The sequence below is a fragment of the Eulemur rufifrons genome, chromosome 18 (genome assembly GCF_041146395.1).
Source record: "Eulemur rufifrons isolate Redbay chromosome 18, OSU_ERuf_1, whole genome shotgun sequence".
In the NCBI taxonomy this organism is placed as follows: domain Eukaryota; kingdom Metazoa; phylum Chordata; class Mammalia; order Primates; family Lemuridae; genus Eulemur; species Eulemur rufifrons.
The window spans coordinates 45,434,866-45,461,078 of NC_091000.1; the positions used below are offsets into that span (position 1 = coordinate 45,434,866).

Here is a 26,213-nt window from a genome sequence, read left to right on the forward strand (position 1 = left end):
GTTTCTATATGTGTATTTATGTGCACACACACACTTTTTTTAATTGTGGAGAGTGATACATAAATCAGAGACCCTAGAATATAAAACAGGGAGAAAAGGCAGGCTTATCTGTAAAGATTTGGCTGCATTTTGTGCATTGTGCCCAACACAGAACGTGTACCCTTGTAAATATTGGCATGTTAGAAGAATCCTATAGCGAAATAAAATGGATTTTTAAAACAAGCCTGTTCTGCAAGTTCTCCCTCCCAAAACTGTACCTTCCGGAGGGGCTTGAGCTTGGTCTCCATTATGAAGTCATACTTGCAGAGCTCGCAGCAGCGCGTGTCTGAGCTCTTGATCCATTGGTGGAGGCAGGACTGATGGACGAAGCGCAGGGTCCCTGTGCAGCGACAGGGTGTGATGAGGGGGCTCTCTTCATCTCCTTCGCAGTGACAGATTCTGAGGAAGGATACAGAAGTGAGTATAAGATCTCCCAGAGAAAACTTCTTACCAGTGTACTTCTATTCTCGCTTATATACCAAGCGCTGTTATTAATAGAAATTGAAAACTAAGATCTAGAACATGAGTGCGTTGCGCACTGTCTGGGGAATGGACACGCTTGAATGTTCTGACTGGGGGGGATGGGGGAGGGGATGGGTGCATACCTACATGACGAGTGCGATGTGCACTGTCTGGGGAATGGACACGCTTGAAGTTCTGACTAGGGGGGGATGGATGGGACATGGGCAGTGTATGTGGCCTGAACTTTTGTATCCCCATGATGATAAGCTGAAATAAAAAAAAAAAGATCTAGAACACGTGAACATTTCACTCTAACTTTGATGCTAGAACTGAATCTATGATCAGTACAGGTGGAGCATCCCTAATCTGAAAATCTAAAATCCAAAAGTTTTTGAGCACCAATATGACGCCACAAGTGGAAAATTCCACATAGTCAAAATGCAGGCCCACGAAACACAGTTTATTCAATGTCCCCAAGGGCAAAATAAAATTCCCTTCAGACTATGTGTGTAAGGTATATATGAAACATAAATATTATAAATTTTGTGTTTAGACTTGGGTCCACTCCTAAGATATTTCATTATGTATCTGCAAATATTTCCAAATCTGAAAAATTCAAAATCCAAAACACTTCTAGTCCCAAGTATTTGAAATAAATGATACTCAACCTGTATTAATTTATTTTTACTTGTATAGTCATTTCTGGACTCAAGACATGTGATAAGTTGTTAGACACTGGCACATCAAAAATACACTATCATTTCAACCCTACACTGAAGCCAGATTTAACAGTACAACTATCAAGCTATGTCCTTGCAAAAAAGTCTATGGGCTTTCATATATAAAAGTTATGAACATATAATTTTTTTAAGAAATGTTGAAGTCTCATAACTTCATTGTGCTATTTTTGATGATAGTTTTATGGGGCCATAGTGTATAATTTAGTAAATATTGTATCTTACCAATGTGAATAAATTTGGAAAAAATTTTAAGGTGTAAGCAGAGAATGAAGTTTCCACAGAAAGTCTTAAACTGAAAATATTACAAAGATTTTCTTGGGAAGATGCATACCTATTTGGTCACATTGAATGGTCTAAAATGTCAATAATCATCATTGTTCAATAGTCACAGAAATTTCTGGTCACATAAAACTCAAGTACAGTAAATCCTATTGTTAGAAAATTTTTTTTTTTTTTTTTTTGAGACAGAGTCTCGCTCTGTTGCCTGGGCTAGAGTGAGTGCCGTGGCATCAGCCTAGCTCACAGCAACCTCAAACTCCTGGGGTTAAGCGATCCTACTGCCTCAGCCTCCCGAGTAGCTGGGACTACAGGCATGCACCACCATGCCCGGCTATAGAAAATGTTAATAACTATATCTGCCAAAAAATTTAGTTCAACTAGTTTCTGAATTACTATGAATTCTAGTTTCATAGATTTATAGTCTATGAAATCATTATATCTATATTCAGATTTTTAAAAATAATTTACTTTCCTCTTTGGATAAGACTTTTATAATTCTAGGTGATGAATTCAAATCTTAGCTGTTCAATAATTCTAATGATTTAACCAGCTCTTAGAAGTTGCTAATATTTTTAATTAGAAACATTGCTTTAAATTTGTTACATTTAAAAAGTTTTTTTAAAATATATGCAATTACTTTTTAAAATCTGAGAGTCACAGTGACAGGCTGGAAGAATGTAGGAACTGCTGCTACAGCTCTTTCTTTTTAGGTAGACACGCCCTTTCTTCAGAAGCACGCTTTTTAAAGAGAGGATCTAAAAAATATGTGTGTGTGTATATATATGTGTCTATATATGTGTGCATGTGTATGTGTGTATATATGTGTATACATATGTGTAAATACATGTGTGAATATGCATGTGCATATGTGTGTATATGTATACATGCGTGTGTATGTGTGTGTAGATATATGTGTATATGCATGTATATGTTTGCATATAAGTGTGTGTGTATGGGTGTGTGCGTGTGTGTGTGTGTGTGTGTGTGTATATAAATATATATCTTAGCTATCTCCCCAGGGGAAATGAAATGGCTACTCAGATTGTTAGTGCAGAAAGATACAGGAATTGAAACTCAACACTCCCCCAACCTCAAAATAAAGAAGTAGGGCAGAGTACAGTAGTATTTTGCACCCATTTCTTAAGAAAAGTAAAGTAAGCAAAAAGGGATACTAACATCTAAAGTCCTGGGTGGGAGTGATGGAATGAGAACAAAAGGAAGTTTAAAATCAATGTCCCCTAGCCCTGAGCTGAGTTAGAAAGTAGTAGTGTTGGATGTAGCATTACATATAAAAGGCCAGAGTGGTGGGGAAAAACTAAAAATTATCCAAGCATCTGTTCTTTAATATCAAAACCTGAAATATCTCCTCTTCAAACCTATTCCTAAGGAACTGGGCTTATTACGTTTTGTATCATGCTTGTTGCCAATGCAGTATCACAACACAGGTGCTCAGCAGATCCTAGTAGAATAGAGCTGAATTCAGTCAACAAAATATGACTTCTTATAAAAGTAGCCATGAAAGTAAATATGAACTTTTATAGCACTTCATTTACTTGTAATATTTACTTTTGGAGCCACCGAAATCCAATGAATTATAGAAAATAAGAGGTTGATATTTCTTAAATCTCTGAACCTCCATCTCCTGCCTACCTGCAGAGATACTCCCTTCAACCAGGGGTCAGCAAACTATAGTCCAATTCTATCCACTGCATGTTTTTAACCAATAAAGTTTAATTGGAAGCAGCCACATCCACTGGTTTGTGTGTTGGTTAGAATTGTGTTTGCAGAACAACAGCAGAGTTCAATAGTTCCTGCAGAAACCATTTGACTGTAAACACTAAAATGACTAAAATATTTACTATCTGACCCTTTTCAGAATATGTTTGCAGACCCTTGCCTTAAAGTATACATGTAATTTCGAGTTAAAATATGAATATTATCGACAATAATGAAAACAAATTTTACAAAATAAATCCCCCAACTCCTGCAAGTAACAATACAGCCGAAGTGAAGGTTACATAGAGAAGCATGCAAGAAGAATAATATTTTATTTTATTAAAAGTAAAAGCCCCTCTTGGCCTGACGTTAATGCCTGCTGCTTCCATGAAAAAAGTTTCTCATTTGAAAAAAATTATTTGCAGTTAATGCCATCGGATAATTCACCACCAAAAAAAGATTGTGTCAAATGCTCTACAGCTGCCGAAAAGATTGTGTGGCTCTAAGTGTTTTATGGACATGAAAAGTAATTTATTCATTAGCAGCTTTAAACAAAGACCTAGCTTATTACTGAGTTCAAACTGACCTTACCGGCGTACTGATTGTAGTCTAGCTTCCTACTTCTTATAAAATCCTTTTAGAAAATCTGTGCTAAAACTGTTACCTGAAGCACCACTGGCAAAATCATTTTCTCATAAAATTAAAGTTATTTCCCATAGGGAAATTCAAAAGCTAGGTTCATTTTCATTCCCATTTCACGATTTATTTTTTCATGTTTTTAGCATTTTGAACTTTTTCTAAATTATTCAGTTCAAGTTGGACCCCAAGAGTCTTTTCAAGCCATGTTGAGATTGTTCTAAATGATTTTAAGAGCTAAACATCAACTTCAAATATCTACTAGAAATAAAAAATAATGTGATAGTGCTACTAAAGAAAGAATTAAATAATTCCTAAATTGATATACTTCACACAAATCACAATTGCTGAATTATAAATGAAAACACAGTAATGAAAACATAAACATGCTTCCTCCAACAGAATAATTGTGTAGAGAAAATGATTTTAATAATGCAATAAAATTACATTGTAAAATATTCATAATTTTGATATCTTTTTACCTGATGGGAAGTTGAGGCTTGGGAATTGAGTGATTCTATAAAATCATTGATGATCCACTTTGGTGTCTGCCACTTCGTGACAGAAACAAGCTGAATTCACAGATTTTATTGGCATTTTAGTATTTTAACAGTCTGCTTGCATTTAATCAGCATGTGCTGAGACTTTCACCATTTATGACTTGAATGAGCTGGTATTTCCACATGATTTCTAGCTTTCTGTGAACAGCCGACCATAAAATTCTATGTAACAAATTAAGTTTTAGAATTCTTTATTTTGTATGTGTGTGGTGCTTAAAATCCCTTGCCTTAATGTTTGAGTTTTAAGAAAAGCAAGTGTTTTTTTTGGCGGGGGAGGGTCTTAAGTATCTTAAAATGACCTTTACCAGTCCCCACCTCCTCCCTTGCCAAGGCTTCTTGGCTCTTGTAGACTAATATATATTTTTTTCTGTATAATTTTTTTTAATGCACCACTTAAAAAATCATCTTTGTGAGGGCTATAGTGGTTATGCAACTTCGGAATTTTTTATTCATTCATTCATTAATCATTTCATTCATTCACATTTTCCTTGTTCTTGTTCTATGGGAAAGAAATCAGACAGCAACAGCATCAGTGTGTAGGGCTAATTGAGAGGGAGAGAAAAGGACCAGGACGCAGGGACCCTGTTTGGGCAACTATTGCAATTATCAAGATAATAAGAATCTGGACCAATATGTTGACATTGGGGCGGAACAAAGAAACTCTCAGCCTGCAGGGTCCGCAGAGACCTCCAGGAACCCTCCTTTCTTTCCAAGACTAGTTGTGTTGCCAAAGCACATTTACAGTAATATTCAACTCCTAAAGGCAGTCACCCCTGCCATCTTCACACAGCATCTCATGGACGGCTTCACAACTCTCTCTCCCATATCCCATGCCATTTTTGCCCCTTCCCTTTCGAGAAGCCTATCTTTCGAATGCTAGCCCCTTAGTTCCCTACCTACCTTTCCCCCTATATTCTTCTCTAAGTAATCTTTAAACTCAGTAATTACGGCTACTGCCAAGTTTGTATTGGTTTAATTTGGATGTTAATCCTTATTCAAAGCTAATCATCATGCTTCACAGTTGGGCACTCATTCTTAGAACTCACTTTACTAAGCTAAAAAATTATTAGAAATATTTTGGACAGAAGCCATATTGAAAAGTATTAAGCAGTGGGTGAGAAATTAGTGCTCAAGTAAATGAGTGAAGAGACATAATCTCTCTCTCTCTCTCTCTCTCTCTCAACATAGCAGTGAAAGGATAAGAGACTAGAGAAAGTTTTATTTTCAATTTCATTTCATTTTATTTTTAACAGGGAAAACCTGAACTTGTTAATGAGCAGAAATACAGGTGCCATGGAGAGGTAGACATTTAGAAAACATAGGCAAGAGAATACCCAGTTGTTAGATGAAGGTTCTTGAGAAGCCAAGAAAGTATCAGAAAGAAGTATGTAGAGGAATGTCTTTGGATAAGTGGAAGAAGACACAGAGGGACACAGACACCTTTTCCTGAGCAGGAGAGGTAGTTGAAAAATGATAGGTGGAGATGAGAAGGAGGTGGAATTGGAGGAAATTGCAGCAGCTGGGGCCAGGTGGTCTTATCATTTCTGGGATACAGGAGACAACACGCACGCTAAACAGAAGGGAGGGAGGCATGGGGTTAAGGTCTTACAGAGGCTGTAAAGAATCGGAAAAAGCCTCTTGGAGAATGTGATAGAAAATTAACCAAGCATGAATATAAGAATTGTGGAGCAGCCCTGAGGTCCCTGGTGAGATTAGACAGCACGAATTTACAATAAACGCTGTTAACATCGTGTTGTGACTCAGCAGCGTGCCGCAGTCAGAAGGCAGTCCTGCAGCTGGTATACACTCTAACAGTCCCGAGATCACCAGGCCAGACACTGGAAGGACAAAGAAAAGGAAGATTCTGGCACATCAAAGAATGCCTCATTAAAACGACGGGTCATGGGGTCTAGACTCTGAGCAGGGAGGCAAGTGAAACCAGCTTGTGGTTTATGTATTATGAGAAATGGGTGGGTTTGAGAGACTGGAAGTTACGTTGATTGTGAAGAACTGATGTAGAGAGTGGGAGGAAGTGGGATAAAGAATATGTACTTGTAGAATATTCATATCCCTCACAGATGAATTCATGTCTATTCTGCTGTGCTTTCTCCCCCATTGTCATGCAGAAAAAAAATTTTAAATATTATATAGAATTATTTGGTGCTTGATATTCAGAAGCAAATCAAATACTGACTTACATCCTTGCTCTGTGCTTCCAGTTAACTGGAAAGGTTCTCATTTTACTCATTTGTAAAATAAGGTTAAAAATACCTCTTAGGGTGTCATGAGGATTAAATGAGATAAAAAGTGCAATACCTAAGATGTGGAAGGTAATCAAGTCTTTTTAAATTTTATTTTATTCATTTATTTGAAGTATATACATTTGTAATTGACTTTGAATTGTTAATTTTATTACTGCTAGTCATGAGATCATGGGGTCATTACTACTATTACTACTGATTTGGTTTACCTATGGCATTGCTTTCAGTGCATTGGGATTGGATAGTTTTAGCAGCTAGCTAGTTTTTTTTAAAGCAAATGCCTGTAAGGCCAAGATCATAAATGCTGACTCCATACAAGTAAGTTAGCTACTGACACAATTGAACCCCAAGATCAGTCACATCACAGACATGTCCCAAAGAAAACTTGGCAAGGGCGCATATTTGGGTTTGTGTAGAATACATTTGAGATTGAATTCAGTTTCACTCTTCTCTATGTTGTTAGCCTCGGACAAGTTTTCACGGTTGGTTTTCTCATCTGCAAAATCTTACATGACTATATAGTGAACTACTTATAATTTTATGTTGCCTGGATATCCATTTTGAATACGGGTTTAACTTTCTCATACCAGAATAGAAGCAGGGCTCAGTCACCCTGGACACAGTTTCCAGTTCTATACCACACTCTAATAGCTCAAGCCAGTGGCCAGTGATGAGAACTTAGAGGTATCTCTTCTGCTTGGAAACTGGGCTCCCTTCTTTCTGGCTGCTTCTTTTGGGCATTAGACCATCCACTAGGTGAAAGAAGTATCTCATGGAAGGCACACTGTACCCATCTACATTCACCTCCCTTTCCTTTCCCGTGAGCACAGGGCTGCTAGCTACTCCAGTACTTGAACCCCAGTTTAGCTTGGGACTCTTAAACAAGCTACTATGAGGTTCAAATAAGATCTCTGAGAAAATATTACAAAGCATAAACACTATTCCAAAGTATGATATTATTGCCAATATGTAAGTGAACAATAAAATTCCCAGAAATCACTGCTAGGTACTGTAATGCAAGGTGTTGCATGTTTTTATAAAAGTAACTCAGTTTTTCATATCTGCATTTCAGTTTACAGGACTCTGTCATATTTCACCTCAAAGGACTGTGATATAAGCAAGGGAGCGATTTCCTCCATCTCCCCTCCTGTTGAGATTACTTTTCTGCGAAGCTACCGTTACCCTCCTCATAGTCAAGTCAAAGGACGTTTTCTAGTTCTTCATCTTTCCTAATCCTTTTTGCATTGTTGACTAACCCCTCCCTCTCAAAACTTCCTCTTTTTTTTTTTTTTTTTTTTTTTTTTTACTTATTGACACTATTCTTATATTATCACCCTTAAAATTGGGAACAGTGAAATTAGCAGGGCATATAAAATGATTGTAGGCACTGGGATAGTGACTACTTATAGAAGACAGATCAAAATGTTAGGATTCTGGTGTCTGGGAAGGTGAGAGAGGTTAGGGAATAATATAGAATTTAATATATCTAAATTTATGGTTAAGAACTCTTCTGCCATATTTTAAAATGGTATGTCAAAGGGGCCACCTTTTAAAGTATGCATGTAATAATTTTAGGACAAACTAAAAGAAGCAATAATAATTCCCACACTTAACATCTCAGAGGAGAAAAAGGCAGCTGTCTTCAGATGTGGGAAAGTATATTGTGCAGAAGAGCAACTGGTCTTGTTTGTCCCACCGCTAGATCGGATGAGAAGAAGCTAAAGGAAACACATTTCCATGAAATATAAAGAAAAATAAATAAATAAACAGAGCTTTCCAAAGGTGGAATGAGCTGCCCCAGGGGAGTGTGACTTTCCTGTCATTGAAAGTGCTCAAGCAGAGGTGGGGTGATTACTTGGCAGGCAAAGCGTAAAAGGACCCAAGCAAAAATAAACTACATGACCTCAAATTTCTTTTCCAGTGCTGCGATTCCATTTTTTCCCTTTCCTACAGACTTTCTCCCTACCCTGCTTTCTAATTTCTTTGTCAGCATTTCCCATCTATTTAAGAGTTATGTATCCAATCCTTTGATTTTCCTCTCTGCACTCACTGCCTACAAGTATTGCTCCTCTACTAGTGATGTTAAAACATTCATCTCCAAGATCTGTGCCTCTCCAATGGCAGAAACCTTCAGCCGGCTGTCTAACTCCAATACTGGGGTATCCCGAGGGGACACATACTGCTTCTACATCTCACCATCCTCAGGAGAGCTTTTCTTCTCAAAGATCCCATTCCTTACGTATTCCGTTCTCTCAGGGTATAGTTTGCTTCTATCTTTGAACCTGTCATGTACTTCAGATCCTACATTCAAATTGCCATCGATATACCAGTACTTTTTTCCCTCACTCTTTTTCATATCTTCTTCCTTTTCATCTCCATATTCATCTCTCTAGTAGTTTTGAGTTGTCAACAGATACACAGATGTCTTCAAGACTTTGCTCTTTCCATTAAGAAATCATTTTTAAGACATACAGTAACTCAGATCCTCTTAATATACTGCCATCCTCTAAGAATTCTATCACCAATCAAATAAAAATCCCAATTGCTTTACCTGGTATTCATGTGACCTTCTGTAATTTGGGTTTACCTTACCTATTTTGCCATCTTTTCCACTAATCCTTGGCATGAAAGCATAGTAATATGGTGCAGAGTTTAACAGCTAATAAGCTGTGGGTTTTGCCATAGTTCAATTACTGCTGTGCCAAGATTTTGATTCCTCTCAGCCTAGAAGGTAGTTTAGAGGTCACGGATGTGTTGTCCATTCACCCCAGTTGACTCAAAAATGTTACATTCTGCACCTGACATGATGTGAAAAATGTTGGGAAATACTGGTGTGGTTACTAAAAGTACAATCATCATGAGATTTATGGTTTTGCCTATCAGTGGGTGTTAAATTACTTCATCTCTGTGTTTCAAGTTCCTCATCAGCAAAATGTGAGACTAGCAGTGTCTCTGTAACAGACTGTTAATAAGGATTAAATTAATTAAGTGATCAATAAAGGTTAAATAATGTTTTTTCAATTAATGGTCAGATGGCTATTTCCTGAGTCTATTGCATTCATTATATTAAAGTAGTCTCTGGGAATTTCTTCTGATATGATCTCATACCCTGGATATCCTCCCTGTTTTAAAAACACCTCACTTAAATTAAGACTCATCTAAATTTAAAACTCACGCCCTTTCTACAATGCCCTCTCCATTTCTTGAGCTGTCTTTGCTCTTAAAGCCTATACTACACAGATCTGGTCTTTGCTGTTTATGAACAGTTTAATTTACACAAGTTCTTGTATCATGAGCTGAATAAATTTATGTTTAATAATTTTGGGGGTGGCAGGATCTTTTTGTGTATGTATATGCATATTAAGAGTAATTTAAGTAATGAGAGTATGGAAAAGTCAGGGTAAAGATGGCTAAGCACTGGACCATAAATGGACCGGAAATGTTATACTTTAAGCTTTTATTTAAACATGTACAGAGTATAGACCAAAAGAGCTCACTTAGTGAGATGATTTAGCAATTCTCAGAAGTTGCTACCAACTACCTGTGTTTTGTTTATGTTTCGGGAAAATTCACTTATAGTGAAAGTGAGAAATATGTAATCCTTTTATATAACATGCACTCTTTAATTTGCATTTGAGGAACTAAACTGAGGTGTGCCAATTTTATAACCTATCTGAGCTGCAGAGGAAGTCAAGCAAACTTATCTGCAGTAGAAAGGAGAAGTAACTTTTAATAAACAAAGAAGATGGGCAGTATTTCATATTGTTCTTATTAACAACTGTTTCCAGCTACTCTTATTGCCATGGAGCCCATACACAGTTTCCGAATTAAAATGAAAAGACCTCATAAGCCAGATTTCTAAGATTTCCTTAACAGAGATAAAGATAAGTATTCTAAACTATCATCCAGTCTGAGAGTTAAAATATCCTGAAAACTCTAATTAAAAATAGAATTATGGCATAGGAATACAAATATTTTTATAAACAGCTAATACAATTTTTATAATCATAAGGTTGGTGATTCTGAATCTAAAATCTTTTCAACACTTACAGATTACTGGCAGATATTCATACCTATGTGATTTTTTAAAAAGTGTTTCATTTTCCAAAAGAGTATGTTCAACTCAAAAGAGCTGCTACATAGCATGACTTCCTGAGCTTAATTTCATGCCCTAATTTGTCATCACTGACTTGGTCAAAACCTGAGACCATCTGCACAAAGCTGTAGGGAGTTATCAACAACAAAGACAATGACATAGCAACATCCCTGCCTCCTAATTCTATTCCTGGAGCTGATCCAAAATTCTCAACTAATCAGCTGCATTTTCTTCCCGTCAGATATCACACTGATGGAAAACAGTGGAGAAGAAGACAATGATCACCTTGCTGTGCCAATAATGGAAGCAGAGGAGGCCAAGCCTTATTCGAATTTTTAGGCATTGAATTCCTTGACAGATTGGGAAGAAGCCAATTGGAATTGCTCCTCTTGGGTCTTTCCTCACATCTGGAGATGGTTCCACACCATTGATGCTAGGAGTTTAAATCCTGCTTGGGACAGAGGATTCTTACTGAGACTCCTCTATTCTCATCTAGCCAAATGGTTCAGTCTCAGAGTGGGCTGGGCCCTTTTCCTGAGAAGTCCCCATGAGCTAGTGGAGCACACTGGATCCCCCCGTGGCCACCCCACTCACCATGTGGCATGTGTAGCCCAGTCCCAAGTGTGCTTAGTGATAGTATAGATCTTTCTCATTAATCTTAGCATCAGCTCTAACTGGCCAAATCCTCTCAGTCAGGAGAGATTCAAAGCTGCATTGGGCTTTCCGGGATAATACTTCTCTGTTAACCAACACTTTGCTGCCCTAGCCATACTTTCTTGGTGCGCTTGGACCATAATCTACTTCTGGGCAAGGAAAATGCTTTTCCCCTGTGGCATTTACCTTTCCAGATCCCATCTGGACACATAGATGAGTAAATGGATAATAAATATTGAATGAATATCCCAATGTAATGATTTTTCTCTACATTTTCACACATTTCATAAACATTCATTTTATATCAGCTTTGAGATCTTTGGGGGTATGTCTGTAAAATTGACAAAATTAAATGAGATATTTTTAAATGGCCACTTTAAAATCATTAGGCTAAATTTTTATTACCTGCATGCATTGAGATGAAAAGGAAAAACAAAAGCAAGATAATATAAACTCATTTGGCTTTACTGTGTAGGTACAACCAAAGAAATATATGAGATCACAATAAGCCTTTTGTACATACATTATAACGGAGCTATCAGAAAAAGTATCCAGTTATAACTTTTTAGTCTTTTTTCTGCAAGTGGCAGAAATTCTTAATTCAGACTGGTTTTGTGACAGCTTTTTGTGACTGCTAAGTGTTTGAATCTTTATAAGCTGATCCTTAACCATGACTTCTTTGCAATTTTGTCCATTCATTAATCTTATCTGGCTGAGCAGTACATCAAAGAAAGTCTCAAGTTGCTGTGGATAATTGACAGAGCAGGTACTTTATTTACAGATAACCAAAAATGCATTGAGTGAGAAATGAGCCTCTGCATGTGAATTCTTCTACACAGGCAAGTAAGTGTCTTAGCAAAATATTGATGTTTTGTAGCAGTGCCAGCCACTTTGAGTAAAGAATGGTCGGTCTTTCTTCATTTATTCACTCGCTCATTCATTCATTTATTTAGTTATTCTCTCAACAATTTGTTTAATATTTACTATATGCAAGGTTTCATTAGGTGCTATGACAAATACAAAGATAAATAAGTCCTAGTCTTTGCTCTTCAGGGGGTTTCTACTGTGACAGTTTATACTGGACAATTGCACAACTGGTCAGAATCCAAGTTAAAATGTGATGTGTGCCATATCAAGTGCTGCTGTATGCAAGGGAGGGAAAGAGCATACACAGGTTGAGGGGAAGTGATTAAGGTCTGATGGAAGATGTGGTATATGAACTGAAATTGAAGTAGAACATTGGCAGATGGAGAAGGATGTTGGTAAAATACTCCAGGCATAGAAGATATTTTCAGTCAAGGCTTAGAAATAGGATGGACTGGGTAAATTGGTAACAGCATGTGTTCAAGTTTGAAAGAAGCATGAAAGTTTGGGTAAGATTATAGCGGGATGTCATGCTGAAAAATAAAGTAAGATTATGGAGAGCCTTGTATTTCCCTTACTCACTGCCAACACACACACACACACACACACACACATTCATACACACATAAAGAGCTTTAATTGTATTTAGTTGAAGTGGGAACCCACTATAGAATTTGAGTAAGAAATTAAGATTATATTAAAAAATGGGCAAAGGAGCTAAATAGACTCTTCTCCAAAGAAGACATACAAATGTATATAAAAAGGTGCTCAATGCCATTAATCATCAGGGAAATGCAAATCAAAACCACAATGAAATATCACCTCAAACCCATTAGGATGGCTATCATCAAAAAAATAAAATAAAATAACAAATGTTCTCCAGGGTGTCTAGAAATTGGAACCCTTGTCTATATTTGGAAATGTAAAATGGTACAGCCACTATGAAAAACAGTGTGGAGCTTTCTCAAAGAATTAAAAATAGAAGTATCATATGATCCAGCAATCTCACTTCTGAGTATTTATCTAGACGAATTGAAATCAAGACTTCAAATAGATACCTGAACTCTCATATTCATTGCAGCATTATTGGCAAGAGTCAAGATGTGGAAACCTAAATGTCCATCAACTTATGAATGAATTAAAAAAAGTGGTATATACATATGATGAAATATTATTCAGCCTCAAAAAAGAAAGAAATCTTGCCATTTGCTACAGCATTGGGTGTTCACTGGATGAACCTTGAGGAAATTATGCTAAGTGAATTATACCAGTCACAGAAGGATAAATATTACATGATACCACTTACACGAGGTGTATGGAATAGTCAAACACAAAGACTCCAAGAGTAGAACGGTGGTTGCCAGGGGCTGGGGAGGGAATGCAGGGGAGTTGTTATTCAGCAGGTATAAATTTCAGTTATGCAAAACGATTAGGTTTTAGAGATCTGTTGTGCAACCTTGTGCCTATAATTAACCATAAATACTGTACTGCACACTTAAAAATTTATTAAGAAGGTAGCTTTCATGTTATATGTTCTTATCACAATAAAAAGTAAATAAAGAATTTGGTTTAAAAAGTAAGGTTATTAGAAACATTAATCCAGCAGTGTTATATTAGAAAGAAAAAAGAATATTATAATAGTCAAAGTGGATGAGAAAAGTGCCTATACAGGTGTAATAATGTGAGAATGGAAAAAGAGAACAGAGGTTTTGCAAAATTAATGTTGGTAAAACTTAGGCATCAATTTGGAAAAAGAAGGGGATGAGCTGTGGGAGAAGGCAGGTAAAGGACAGACTAAGCTGACTTTAAGCTTTTAATTAAGCTCCTCGGGACAGTTGCTCAAGATTAATCTATTTACAGGGCCTCTGAGCATTTGTTTGTCTCACCGTTACTACCTGAAAACCATAATGCTCATAATTTGATTTTTAACCTAGTTACATGGTATGAAGACAGTAATCCTGACAAGAAGAAGGAAATAGTTCCAAACTTTCTCAGAGCTGCTACTATGTTAGATTTGAGATACTTCAATGAACAATCATATTTGAAAAATATTTTTTCAAAAAGCAGAATTACAAATGTATGATTAAAAATGTGGTTCCTTACTTCCTCTTTCTAATTCCATTTTCCCAGTGTGTAGGGACTCCAGAATGATTCTTGTATCATTTAATTATTCCAATAATTCATCTCTCAAATAAGACAGTGCAATTTTGTGGCAACAAATGAAAATGCCTTACAAAAAATAAAATCACAAAAGTTTATTTATTCAGAATTCTAACAGAACAGATTTTCCACTTAGGCAAAACCACTAAGATTTTTTTCTGACAGGTTCATACTTCAAAAGCTACGTGTATGAACTTTATATCTTGTCATTGAGAGACATAACTGAAAATACAATATAATGCTAATTAAAAAATTAAAATCATAGAAAAAGAGTAGACAGAAACATATCAAAATCTAAATAGTGATTGTTTATTAAATTAATTAAGTTTATATTAAAATGGTAGTTTTCCCGATTTTTAATTTTCTTTACAATAACCATTTACTACAGTAATAATAAAAACACATAGATTTTAAAATATTTTGTAATTCTACTTCACATTCTTTTTCTCATTCTCTAGCAAATTAATAAATCAATGAATAAATTTGATATATTTATATATTTGAGCAATTTGGAAAAGTGCCATGTGTTATTATCAGTAAATGTTGCATTGCTGTTCTGTTCCCTTCCTGCCCAGCTTCAGGAGAAACCTTTGTAATATTTTGGTTACAAAATAACCAAAGGATTTCCATAAACTGTCATTTATATTTTAATAGAAGTATAAACCTGCAGGTGTTAACTCTATGAGTGAGAGTTTTCCTTTCATATCCCAATATACTTATTGCAAGAACAGAAAAATACCGTCTGCTCCTCTCCTCCTTCACATACACCAATATGCCAGGAATATCTTGCATTATCTGCATTTTAAGCATATAAAACATATTTCTTGTCAGCTATGGTATACATCTAAACTCTAGGCAAGTGTGTGTATTCAGACATTGCATTTAGGTATACGAGATTCTGCTGCAGTTTCTTATAAAGCAAAACACCTTATCCTGTTATTTGCTCCTGAAAGGGGTGTCTTCAATTGCATCTTTAGCATTTTCAACTGCCTGGATTTGTGGGTCTGTTTGAACTTTCCGGGCACTCATCACTGTCCATGCCTTTGGCAACGCCTGTCCTTCATGTTGCCTCCCTGTCTTTTCATCACCTTTTGATCTTTCTCTTTCTTGGTCAAAATCTGTCCCTATTAAATATAGTCATGCAACACTTAATGACAGGGATATGTTCTGATTTGATTTTGTCATCCTGTGAGCATCACAGAGTACTTACTCAAACCTAGATGGTACGGCCTATCACACCCCTAGGCTATATGGTGTAGCCCGCTGCTCCTAGGCTGCAAGCCTGTACAGCATGTTACTGTATTGAACACTGTTGGCAGTTGTCACACAAGGCTGAGTATTTGTGTATCAAAGCATATCTAAACATAGAAACGGTAAGGAAAAAATACGGTATAAAAGGTAAAAAATGTTACACCTGTATAGGCACTTACCACGAATGGGGCTTGCAGGACTGGAAGTTGCTCTGGGTGAGTCAGTGAGTGAGTGGTGAGTGCCTGTGAAGGCCTAGGGCATTACTGTGCACTGCTGTAGACTGTATAAACACTGCACATTTAGGCTATGGTAAATTTATAGAAAATATTTTTCTTTCTTCAATCATAAGTTAACCTTACTGTAGCTTTTTTATTTTATAAACTTAAACCTTTTTAAAAACTTTTTGACTGTTTTGTAATAACATTTAGCTTAAAATACAAACACGTGGTACAGCTGTACAAAAGATTTGCTTTCTTTATATTCTTACTTTATAAGATTGTTATATTTCATAAATTATTTATTTATTTACTTTGTAAACTTATTTGTTACAGATGAATACACAAAAGCACACCTCAGCCTAGGCCTACACAGGGTCAGGAACAAGATGCCACCAGGTAATAGAAATTTTTCAGATGCATTATAATGTCATGGAAACACTGTCTTATATGCAGTCTGTCCTTGACTGAAATGTCATTATGAGGCACATGACTCTACACATATGTGTGTATATATGTTTATGGTAATATATACACACAATATGCATTTACATGCATGCATACATATATGCACACACTTTTATTAAAAAGGAACCAAAAAATCAGCAAATACAAACATGTCATTTCCTTTATTTTGTTTGAGTTTTTCTGTCCCTCTTGCACAGACTTGTGTTAGTTTCCTTTTCCTTATACTTTAAGGCACCTCAGTTACCCCCATTGCAGCAAAAACATACTCTATGAAAACTAATTATTTTATTATCTATATTCTCTACTTCAGTGGTTCTCAAACTTTATCATGCATCAGACCCACAAAGAGGGCTAGTTAGAACCTAGATGGCTGAATCTCATTCCCAGAGTTTCTAATTCAATAAGTCTGGGCTGGGGCCTAATAATTTGCATATTTAACGAATTCCTAGGCGATTTTGATCCTACTGGTACAGGGAATTTACTTGAGAACCATGAATTTAGGGCTTTTTTCCCCCCAAAGTATCATTTGAAAATGAATTGTAATTCTCTATACCAATTAGATGAGAAATTTGAGGTTTATTCTAAAATGAATCATCTAAGAGTGATGGTATTTTCTATTTCCATCAATAAAGTTGTCTAGTTTGAGAATCACTGTCCTGAATTTTAGATGGCTTCAGGAGCTGAGAGCAAATAAATTGCACCAGTTGCTCACCCCCAGGCTCCATTCTAGTGTGTTCGGATTATAGAAGTGTTGCCAAGCGGACCTCCTGCCCAGAATTTGGATTTTGGAATATATGTATCTTCTGGGCATCAATTTGTTCACCTGGGATTGGACTAAAAATCAGTGGTTCTCAGCCCTGGTTTCTCATTAAAATCATGTGGGGTGCTTTTAAAAATGTACCCATGCTGAAACCTCACTTCCAAAGTGATCTGGATGGGGTCCTGGCAGCATTTTTGTCCTTTTAACTTTCCAGGTGAGTCTAACATTCAGCCCAGACTCAGAACCACTGGGTGAGATGATCTCTCAGGGCCTTTCTAGCTCTAACTGATAGAATTTTGAGGCTTTGGAATGCTGATTAGAGCCAGGATTCCTCTGATGCTTGGGGCATTTTGACAGTACATATGGCTTCTATTTTATTCTCGTTATTTTTTTTTCTTTCCTTGTTTCTCCTTTATTTTCTCCACTGTCACTGTGCTATGGTACGGCAAAACATTCTAATTTGGTTACACCCTCAGAGTCTTGATCTAACTGAGATCCAAGAGTTGCAAAATAAAGGCATCAGAGTTTGTAAAGGTGAGACTCAGGAGAGTCAGATGAGAACAAGGTAGTACAAATTACGAAGAACATAGAGAGGTTTTGATTATCACTTGTTGGGCAGCCTTGAGGAAAGGAAGAAAGTTCTCAGTATAATGTCTGCAGTGAAATTCATCTTCAAACACAGGACCTTCTGTATTTTGGCATCTTCAGTTTTGCACAAACCTGGAAGTGAATGAAGGAGAACTAATATACTCCTGGAGTTTTCCTTGCATCTGACAGAGGTGGAAAGGAGAACATTGTGCTGTGTTTAAGACTGTCACAGTGCTCTGAATAAAAGACAACTCACTGAGGCTGCTGCAGGGGCATTTTAATTTCTGAACCAAATTAGATGCTGGTATTTAAATTTACCTGTGCCTGAGGATGACTGCAGAAGATTTGAAATAAAAACATAACTACTCTGTAACGGTTATAAGGAAGATGAGGTGAGAACCTAAATGTGGGTATTGGAAATAGAGAAAATGTTCAAGCTATTATATAAATAAATTCTCAGATATAAATAAAGATTTTCTACCAATAAGTACTGTACCCAATATTCATCAGTTTATATGTAGTATTCATTTTCTGTTGCATAAATATATAGGGGATCTAAATTTAATACACACACAATAGTTTTAGAAATGAATTTGTGTGACTAAAAGAAGAAAGAGGTGGGGTTTTTTTCTTTTTCTTTCTTTTTTTTTTTCTGGAGACAGAGAAGAAATTTCATATTGCCAAACAGATATCAATTCATTAAAGGAGCCCTGACTTAAGTAAGCATTATAAAAGGTGTCCATGTAACAAAACACTTGTACTCCCTTAATATTTTGAAATTAAAAAAATTCATTAAAGGAGACACAAGTTTAATATAGCTGAAATCTTGAACACGCATTATTCTTAAATTAAGAGGTAGATAAGCTTTATCTCAATAATACTTCTTATTCAATATTTTTCACTTAGGTATGATTGGATATTTAACAAATGTAGAAATTATCAAAAAAGTCAAATGTAGCATACTATAAATAGCCTTATAACATGTAAATACTGACTTATATGTCTAACTGAGCATTATACTTCTATCTACTTTTTCATAAAATTTTCACAGATTGGAAAATTCCTGGTTGATATTCAAATCTACTTTAATGTAATTTTTTAAGAAGGGAAATATCTATTTTTCTTTGTTACTTTCTCAAAGCATAACTTGTTTAACAATTGGCCTTCAGAAAACATGCTATTTCCAAAAATCAGAGTGACCTGTTTAGCTAAATTAGAAGGTAATTAATCAATCCACTTGGTTTGGTCATGTAAGATAATTTACCAGTCAAGATAATCAGTATTATTGATGATACTGTCATTTCATTCCAGGAAAGATTATCTCCCAAATTGAGAGCATAAAAAAAAAAAAAACCCTGCTAAGAACAAGGCATATCTTTGAAATATATAAAGAAAAGACACAAAATGTCATTTCTATAAATTTTGAAGATTTTTAAAATAAGTTTTGTGTGTGTGTCAGTGTCTTATTTTTTTTGTTCATTCAAAATACAAATCACTGAGATAAATGCTGATAGACTGTGTGAAATAATACTAAATATTTATAACATTAAAATGTGATGTTATAAACATTTTTCTTTGTTGAAGAAACCCTTACTCTGTAAAATAAAGTTAGCATAGGGTATATCTGAATTTTTACTGATGACTACAATAATTAAAATTATTTCAAGTAAAGAAATTAGTTCTAAAACATTGTATCATACTAGTAATGCATTCATTTGCAGTGCACATCCCATTTTTCTCCTTTTATGATCCTATAAATGAAGAGAGGGCCATTTTATCTTTTCTAAGTCTGACCATTCCAAGTAGAGAGAAATAAGACCTTCTCCCTACTTTTGACTCTATGTTGAGTAATCTCAAGTAACTCACATCTGGCATGGTACCAACAATATTCACACCTGTATTTCCTACCAACTTAGCTATAAAGAAATGATAAATGCCTGAGGTGTTGGATACCCCAATTACCCTGATTTGACTAATTCACATTGTATGCGTGTATCAAAATATCACACGTACCCTGTAAAGATATACAACTATTATGTACCCATAATAATCATCAATACATGAGTGGATTAATAAAATGTGGTATATGTATACCATGGAGTACTACTCAGCCACAAAACACAACAGTGACCTAGCACCTCTTGTATTATCCTGGATGGAGCTGGAGCCCATTCTACTAAGTGAAGTATCACAAGAATGGAAAACAAGCACCACATGTACTCACCATCAAATTGGTATTAATTGGTCAACTTTTACATGCACATATGGTAGTAACATTCATCGGGTGTTGGGCAGGTGGGAGAGGGGAGGAGGGGATGGGTATATTTCCACCTATTGGATGCGGTGAGCACCGTCTGGGGGATGGACATGCTTGTAGCTCTGACTCAGGTGAGGCAAAGGCAATATATGTAACCTAAACATTTGTGCCCCCATAATATTCTGACATGATAATAATAATGATCATAATTTAAAAGAGAAAGAAAAAAGGAAATGAACAGGAGAAAGGTTGCTAATAGTTTCAATAAGACTCAGCAAAACAAAAACAAAAACATAAGGAAGAGAATAAAATTGTGAACTTTCTTAAGAAAATGAATGCTTTCTTAGAAATGAATGCTTTCCATTAAGTCAGAGAGGGTAGCTATTTTACTTGAATATCAAAGACAGAATAGCTTATCTTTTACACGTAGAATGGACTTTGACAATAGAATATTAGTTTTATTTTTGTACAAACAAAGCAATGGGGAGAAGTAACAGAATAAGTAATGAAAGCAGAAAAAACATCTATTACCGAAAGATTGTAAATCTAGGGCTAACAGATCAAAAATATAAAGAATCAGATTGATTAAATATTAGCCTGTGGTCACCCTGTTAGTAGAAAAAAGTCCAAACTCCTAACTACAGTTGATAAGAACTCCATGACTGGGTCTCCAGTTGGCTACACTGAAATCCTTTTATACCACATCTCACTTATCTCACGGTGTTCATACAGTCCATGTCCTTTACCTGGGATAAGTTATCCCTTCTCTTTGCTTGGCTTACTTTTACTTGTTTTAAAAATTTCTCCCTCGTTATTATTTCCTCAGGGAAACTTACTTTGTTCTACTAAAGTTAATGTGTTTCTTTGGCTTCATTCATGAATTGTTTTTTTTTTTTTTTTTTTTGACATTTGCCTGTTTAATTATTTTTCTTACCAAATGGAGTGTAAGCTCATAAGGGATGGGACCATTACTATATATTTCTAGCTTCTAAGACATTGCCTTGGCACAGAACAAATTCTCAACAATAGTTGTTTGATGTATTATGTAAATGAATACACAGATATGATGACAATGGTCAAAATGTCCACTTTAAGGAAAATTCTCTTAGGATCTGAGGCCTATTATCCAAAAGTTATCTAAATCAGTCTTACAAATGCTAGTGCTTTGTCAAAAAGCATGATCTTTTGGTTCTTGAAAAAGAGTCTTCTGCCATAAACATTTTGAGCTTTAAGAAATTTTCTCTCTCCTTTTTTCCACACTCAATTTAAAGTTATTGCAGTTTGTAAGAGTGAAATGAGTAAAAATATATGCTATATTTTTTTTTACCATTTTCTCATCCAATTTCTCCTCAAAAATCTCTCTTAATGAAAAATGAAAATGTATTTAACATATATAAAAGCTATGGCATAATAGTATAAAGTATATCCTCAAACTCACCATCTGACCCAAGCTAGAGCTAGAACATAACCAGGAGTTATCACTTGCCTCTGGGCTCTTCCTCTTTTAAAGAAACCATTGATAGAGTTCAATGTTTCTTATTTGTTTTACCCTGTGCTACCCAATTCCCATTATTGTCCCCATGGTTTTCTTCTGTTAGCATTCACTGATTGTGAAGCCATTGCAAAAGTTCTGTTTGAACAATGTCTGTATTGTTCTGCGTATTGTAGAGGGTGCAAAACAGGTGTAAGACATGACTTCTATCTTTAAGGAGCTCATTCTATAGGGAAAGGAAAATCTACACACATGAAACTAGAGAATAATTAAATACTAACTAGGTATGTGATATTTACTATAAGGGTTATGGGAATTCCAAGGAAAAAAGATCACTGTGGGCCAGAATACCTTGGCCAAGCCTCACAGTGGAGAACAAAAATGAGGTGAACATTGACATGCCTAAATGTGAGAGTTTGGAGAGGAGGAGAAAAACATTTAGGAGGGGAAAAAAACTGCATTTTCTGGTGGTGTAGTTGAATATCACTGTTTTTTTTTTTTTGTTGTTGTTGTTGTTCTGGTCATAATTCTTTTTTCATTTTTTCTCATATTGATGCTGTTCTTTTTGCTATTGAAATGTCCTTTCTCCGATTCATAAGAATCTGAAGGGGGTGCTGATAGCTGCATTTTAAATCCACCCTTCTTACACAAGGATTTGGTCCAAGCTCTATGTCTCTGGTGACAGTGATTGACCCAGAGATAGGTATATGACCTGGGGCAGGCTTATTATATTCCTTCCCTGGGATTTCATGTGTAAGTGCTAGAAGAGAACATTTCTCTTTTCTGTTAGGCCACTGCTGATAAAACGTAAGCCTGAAGCTACTTCTGTCCACACTATCTCTTCCCTCTTCTATGTATAGGAAAATCTTCTGCAGTTGGGGACAATGACAACACACAGAGATGGAGAGAAAGAGTGAGAGAATCACATTGTTTGAGTTTCTGGAGTCCCTAAAACCATATGTATAACTGATTTTACTATTTCTACGGTTAATATATCCCTTTCTTGCTTAAGCTCATTTGAATGGGTTTTTGTCAATTTTAACCTGGTGGGAAAGTCCTGAACAAAACAGGTAGTAGGCTGAAGGGTGGAAGTAAGGAGAGATGGAAAGTGTAGAGAAGGACCAGAATGGAATAATAGGAATGAGAAAGAAGGCACAGTTCAGAAACAAATACCTGGAGGAAGAAATGACAATATTTTGTTGGAGACTGGACACATCCAATGTAGAGGGAACAAGAGTCAAAACTGAAAATTCAGGAAATATGTGGACTCATGATAGAAACGGAGGTAGTTGGGATGAGGAAGTGGGTTTGAATGGCAGCCACAGCCAAACTGTGACGTCTGAGTTCCTGGTAGAGGTGGGACTTTGTCAGCCTGTAGTTTTAGTGACATGAGCCCTTATACTGGTATGACAGTGTAAAGTACAGGAAAGTAACCTAGTTATGCTTTGTGTCAGCATTCAAGAGAATATGATAGAAAATTACGGACACCCATAGCTGGCTTCCCAAACTAACCTTTCAATTCTTTTTTCCCCTTTCTCTTCCCAGCTAAAGCATGAGGAGAATTGGTAGCATAGAACAGTGGTTCTCAAAGTGCGGTCCCTGTATGACAAGCATCAGTATCACCTGGGAACATTTTAGAAACACAAATTCACGGGCCCAGCCCCAGAGTAAGGGAATCAGAAACTGTAGCAGTGGTTCCCGTGACCTGTATTTGAATAATTCCTCCAGTTCCTGTTGGTGTGCACTAAAGGTTTAGGACCATAGAGTATTTACATGCTGTTTCTAGAGCAGGTGAGGCAATCCAACACCTAGTGCTGTGATTTCACATAGTACAAATTATTCCCTTAGAAAAGTACATTTTCCTTAAAGCTATTCATTCAAAAACTATGTGCTATCTGCCAGGAATTGTTCCAGGTACTTTGGATACAACAGTGAGCAAATTTGACAGTTAATCACAATAATACATAATAGTTCAGCAATTAAAAATTATGCCATGGAAGTGACTGCCAGAAGGCCCGAGTGTTGATTAGGAGGTAAGGAAGATGTTCCTAAAGAAATGACATTTAAATGGAGAAAGAATGACTAGGAATTAGTCTGGCGAAGGACTGAGGGGTAATGTGAAGGCCATTCTAGGCCCTGAGAGGGAAAGGCCTGGACATTGAAGGAAATTGGAAAGAGACCAGCATGAATGGGTCGTGGTTAATGGTGGGAGTTGAAGCTGGACAGGCAGATGTGATAGAGAAATCATGCAGGCACTTGTAAATGCTAAAGATTTTGCATTTTCCACTGATGGCAACCTAGAGGCCATTGAGAAGTTTCAGTCATGAGCTAAGATAATCTGATTCATGCTTTTTTTTTTTTTTTAAATGTAATTCTTCTATAAAAAAGGCAAAGACTTTCCCACTGTACATTACTGTAAGTGTAATAGTATGATGATTTAAGTTTCCTCTAAGTTATAATTGGCTAATAGAGATACTTTGTCTGAATAAGGCTGCAATGAGGGTGTGAAAGAGGGTAGAGTGTCCATGTGGGCACTGAATGCCAGGAACAGAAAAGGAGGAAGGGCTCGGGAGCTGCTTCCGCTTTGTGGTTGTGGCTGAGACTGACTCTGCCTGTGCATGTTTGAAGCAGCCGAGTGCAAGTTCATAGGAACTGCTGCTTTTCTCAGGGGTTATCTTCCTCCCTACATAGAGGACCCTGGTGCTCAGGCTGTATCTATTTGGAGGCTTTTCTCCTATATATGGTCTCTCCTAGAGATTTAATTCACTTTCTGGGCATTACTGTCACCTCCTTGAGAACGATTCTCAAGGCTCTATGCCCTCCCTGGCCTTGGGAGGATTTTCCATGTTTAAATATAGTTTGTGCTTTTGCCCTGTGCTAATCCATTGTGTTAACAAGAATTGCACATATGCTATTGTTTAGTGTCAGGCTGTGTATAGTTCACTAATGATTGAAAAATTATACACACCCAGTTCTGACTGCTCTCCTGCATTTCAGTAGCATGCCTCGTACTGTCTGCTGGAGAGTGACCCTGCAATGTCATTGTAACCACAAATAGTCTGCCTGTAATTGAACTCATTATGTCTTCCCCAAATCAACCTGCCTTTGACCTCTCCTGACTCTGCTCATTAACGCCCACGTTTCCTGTCGTCCCTGGCTCCAAGATTTGGGGTCATCCTTCATCACTCCGTCTTATGCTCTCACCAAATCCAAGCACTAAGATTGTCCCTGTTCACCTGGCAGAGTGCCAATTTGCCATTTGCTCTTCCCTTTCATTGCCCAATATCTTCTTAGTATCCTGGTTAACTAACAGTAGGATACTTCCACCTTCAACGCCTCCTAAATCTAGGTTCCTTTCCCAGTATACCCTCAGGGCCACTGGTGACTACCCTGTATATGTGACTCTTCATCAAGTCTATTTCATTTAGCAGAAGCTTTGCTGTATTGTATTTTACAGTGTAATTTTTATTTTTTTTATTTTTATTTATTTATTTATTTTGCTAAAAGGAATATTATTTAGAAGGCTGCTATGTAAGAGAGAGAATCATGAAGATTCTCTGGCTGAAGATGGGCTGTGGGAGCACGATCCCCTCAACCTGCCTCATCTTTCGCGGCAGCCTCCTTGGAGCTCAAGAGGTCCACTGAGGCAGTTTGAAAACACGAATTCACAGAATAAACAACTGGAATGGTATGTATGTTTTCTTCAAAATGTCTTTTCTTAAAAATTACTTGTTATCAGTTTATGCAAACCTTCCAACCCAGTCATACAAGTTCACGTAAAATTCTTAAATGCACAGCATCCTCATCCCTGTCTGGGATAATAATATTTCCCCCACCTTGAGTGTCTGAAATGCCATCCATGCACTTCTGATCATGTAAACTCTACTTTTCTCAGCCCAGTCCCACCTCTCCTTAAGGGGTTTCTGGACCATCCCCTATCTCAGCAATTTTTCTTTGTTCAAATTCTGCAGCAGTCCTTTCTTTACATCCACTCTGTACTATCTTAGACTTTTGTCATTTCAGGTGTATATTCAATCTCTCCCACTTAGATAATAGGCCACTTAAGGGAAGAATCAAGTGTTTTGCCACCTTTTGTCCTCGGCATCTAATATAACATGCTGCTCCTAGCCTTCGCTTAGTTGGTATGTTTAGATGATAACCCACAGCAGGAAGTAATATCTATTGGCCCATCGATCTCACTTTCATTAATAGAAGTCTAAGTTAAATCTCCTGTCTTTGAAAATGTTTCTCCAGAGTAGTGCTTTTAAGAGAACCAGTCACTATGACTTTAATTACCGGCATTACTTTTTTCTCCAATTGCCATTAAGCCTGCAGCTAGCTTCTTGGCCTGACTTTCATTAAATTATGCTGAAAGTTAGATTTGGGGAGTGATAACAGATGGTCTCAAGTGCAGAGTTCTTAGTCCAGACCAGAAGTACTGTTTTAGCCCATCCCCCAACTCTTCAGCAAAGAGACACATAAATCACATTCTAAAGATTATAAGAAGCTTACATTAAGATACAAATCAAATGGTGTCACTTCCTTTTAAATACCCTTTAGATCCCTTAGCATGTTTTGCATGGCTCTGTATAGTGTAGCCCTCTCCTCCTCTTCATCCTGTGGCTACCACCCACCCCCCACTCACCACACCCCCCACTCACCACACCCCGGCCGCAGGAGCAGGCTTTCAGTTCCTGGACTGCCACTCTTCTTCC

The 26,213-nt window shown here is 36.7% G+C and overlaps 1 protein-coding gene across 2 annotated transcripts in view; it reads right to left on the reverse strand.

Moving 5' to 3' along the window:
- Positions 1–26,213, reverse strand: part of MARCHF1 (membrane associated ring-CH-type finger 1) — a 275,802-nt gene that overhangs the window by 45,783 nt on the left and 203,806 nt on the right. For both annotated transcript variants that reach the window (XM_069493428.1, XM_069493427.1), the window contains one exon: positions 258–438. In XM_069493428.1, coding sequence (XP_069349529.1) covers positions 258–438 — 181 coding nt within the window. The remainder of the gene's footprint in view (positions 1–257; positions 439–26,213) is intronic.